The sequence below is a fragment of the Cynara cardunculus genome, assembly GCF_001531365.2.
Source record: "Cynara cardunculus var. scolymus isolate 2C chromosome LG 12, CcrdV1, whole genome shotgun sequence".
In the NCBI taxonomy this organism is placed as follows: domain Eukaryota; kingdom Viridiplantae; phylum Streptophyta; class Magnoliopsida; order Asterales; family Asteraceae; genus Cynara; species Cynara cardunculus.
The window spans coordinates 25,780,314-25,782,843 of NC_037539.1; the positions used below are offsets into that span (position 1 = coordinate 25,780,314).

Genomic DNA, 2,530 nt, shown 5'->3' on the forward strand with positions numbered 1-2,530 from the left:
TTTGGTGGTTCCCAGTTCATCAATGCTTGGATCTTGGATGGGTCCACCTTCACCCCATCTCGAGTGACAACGTGACCCAAGAATTGGACCTCTTTTAGCCAAAGTCGCACTTGGAGAATTTTGCATATAACTTCTCTCTCCTTAACACTTTGAGAACTTCTCGAAGTTGCTGTTCATGATTCGTCTCATCCTTGGAATAGATGAGTATGTCGTCAATGAACACTATCACTAACTTATCAAGGAACGGTCGGCACACTCGGTTCATCAAGTCCATTAATACCGCTGGTGCATTCGTCAAACCGAAAAGCATGACCAAGAATTCATAGTGCCCATATTGCGTTCTAAAAGCTATCTTCGACACATCATCTTCTTTTACTCGAACTTGGTGATACCCGAGCGAAGGTCAATCTTAGAGAAGCAACTTGCTCCTTGGAGTTGGTCAAAAAGGTCGTCTATCCTAGGAAGAGGATATTTGTTCTTCACGGTTGCCTTATTGAGCTCTCTGTAGTCTATAGACATCCTCATGGTGCCCTTTTTTTTTACAAACAAGACTGGAGCTCCCCACGTTGACGAACTTGATCTGATAAACCCTTTCTCCAAAAGGTCTTGTAATTGAGACATCAATTCTTACATCTCGGATGGCGCCAAACGGTAAGGGGCTCTAGCAATTGGAGCGGGTCCCGGAATAAGGTCGATCCGAAACTCCACCTGCCTATCGGGCGGTAATCCGGGTAAGTCTTCAGGGAATACATCGGGAAATTCATTAACCACATGCACATCTTCAATTTTTCTTTTCTCTAGCTTGGTATCCAACACGTACACAATGAACGAGGAGCATCCCTTAGCTAGACACTTACGTGCCTTTGCCATGAATAAGAGTACTACATTTCCTTTCCTCCCTTATCCATAGGCTAGCACCGCATCCCCGCCCGACAAAGGGATTCGGATCAACTTTTTAGAGCATAAGATTTCCGCTTGGTTCTAAACTAACCAATCCATCACAATTATGACATCGAATCTGCCTATAGCCATGGGTATGAGGTCTACCCGAAATTCCTTTCTCTCAATTCCCAATACGCAACTTCTAACAATCTCACGCACCAAAAATTGACAACCATTTGCTATCTCTATGATCAGTGCATCTTCTAATGCACTAGGGGGCGTATGCAAATGTTGATGGAATGTAGTGGACACAAAAGAACATGAAGCACCCGAATCAAAAAGTACGTGTGCAGGTAGGGAGTTAATAAGGAACGTACCCGACACTACATCCGTCGATGCCTTAGCTTCTTCTCTCGACATCTAAAATGCTCGTCCGGTGACTTTTGGGGTGCTCTCTTTCCTTCCTTGACTCCCTTCCGCTTTCAACTTATGGCAATCATTCTTGAAGTGACCTGGCTCTCCGCAGCCGAAACAGATGGGTCCCCTAATTGGATACTCATTTCGTGTGTGACTTGACTTCCCGCACTTAAAGCATTTTACGGGAGTAGGGTTAGTGATGCACGGGCCGTGATGTTTACTGCGGCACTTGGGACACCATCTAGCCTCTTTTTTGGGATGGGCTCCGTGATTGTTGCTACCAAAGTGGTTTGGCCTTTTGGATGGTGCGTAAGGCCCTTCCCACTTCCTCTTCTCTCCACTCGACATCCTTTCTTCTTTTTCTTTAACATAAACCGATTCCAAGACTTTGGCCTCTTCGATTGCCTCCGTGAGGGTAGAAGCTCTGAAGTTCCTAACCATCACCATCATGTCCACAGGCAGCCCTTTTAGGTAGGCTTTCATCCTATCCTTCTCCGTTGGGGCCACATATCCCACTAAATTTAGCGTTTCCATGAAGAGTAGGGTGTAGTCCCTTACTGACAAATTTTCTTTCTTAAGGGTTCTGAACTCTTCTTCGATGTGGTCCATTTCTTGTTCATTGCAATATTCTTCCATTACTTTTTCTTTGAATGTGGTCCAACTCATCTTGGTCAGTTCCGTAACCTCGATGGTTGAGATGAAAACGTTCCACCAGGTAAGAGCTGCACCCCTCAGCATTTGAGAGCCAAATTTCACTTTCTGCCCCTCATCACAGTCACAAGCCTATAAGGCTTGCTTGATTTCCCGAAGCCAATTCATGCATGCTACGGGATCGTTCGACCCCATAAATTCCGGTGGTTTGCAACATAAAAAGGTCTTGTAAGAGTAAACTCTACCCATTTATGTAGCCTCAATCATTGCTAGCTCCGGGGTTGGAATTCCATTTCCGGTACCCCCAGATCCCCCCATAGTTACATTCTCGGCCACTGCTTCATGCTTATGATTATTAACATCTCTGTCCTCCAACAGCTTCATAAAGAATTCTTGTTGTTGGGATTCATAACATTCATCATCTTCTTCGATTATCGGATTAGAGGTGGCATTGCCAACTTGGGGAGCCTGCTCAAGGGAAGAAGTATAGCGTTTACAAAACATTTAGCGAGATGATAAATAACAACCTATTAATCTAAACAATTCTATGTCTAGATTAAGAACGGGTGTTTCCACCATC

General features: G+C 44.6%; 1 protein-coding gene across 1 annotated transcript; it reads right to left on the reverse strand.

Moving 5' to 3' along the window:
- Positions 1–1,302: 1,302 nt before the first annotated feature.
- On the reverse strand, positions 1,303–2,037 carry LOC112523796. The gene has a single exon (XM_025133473.1). The coding sequence runs from the start codon at positions 2,035–2,037 to the stop codon at positions 1,303–1,305; it is 735 nt and encodes a 244-aa protein (XP_024989241.1).
- Positions 2,038–2,530: the final 493 nt, after the last annotated feature.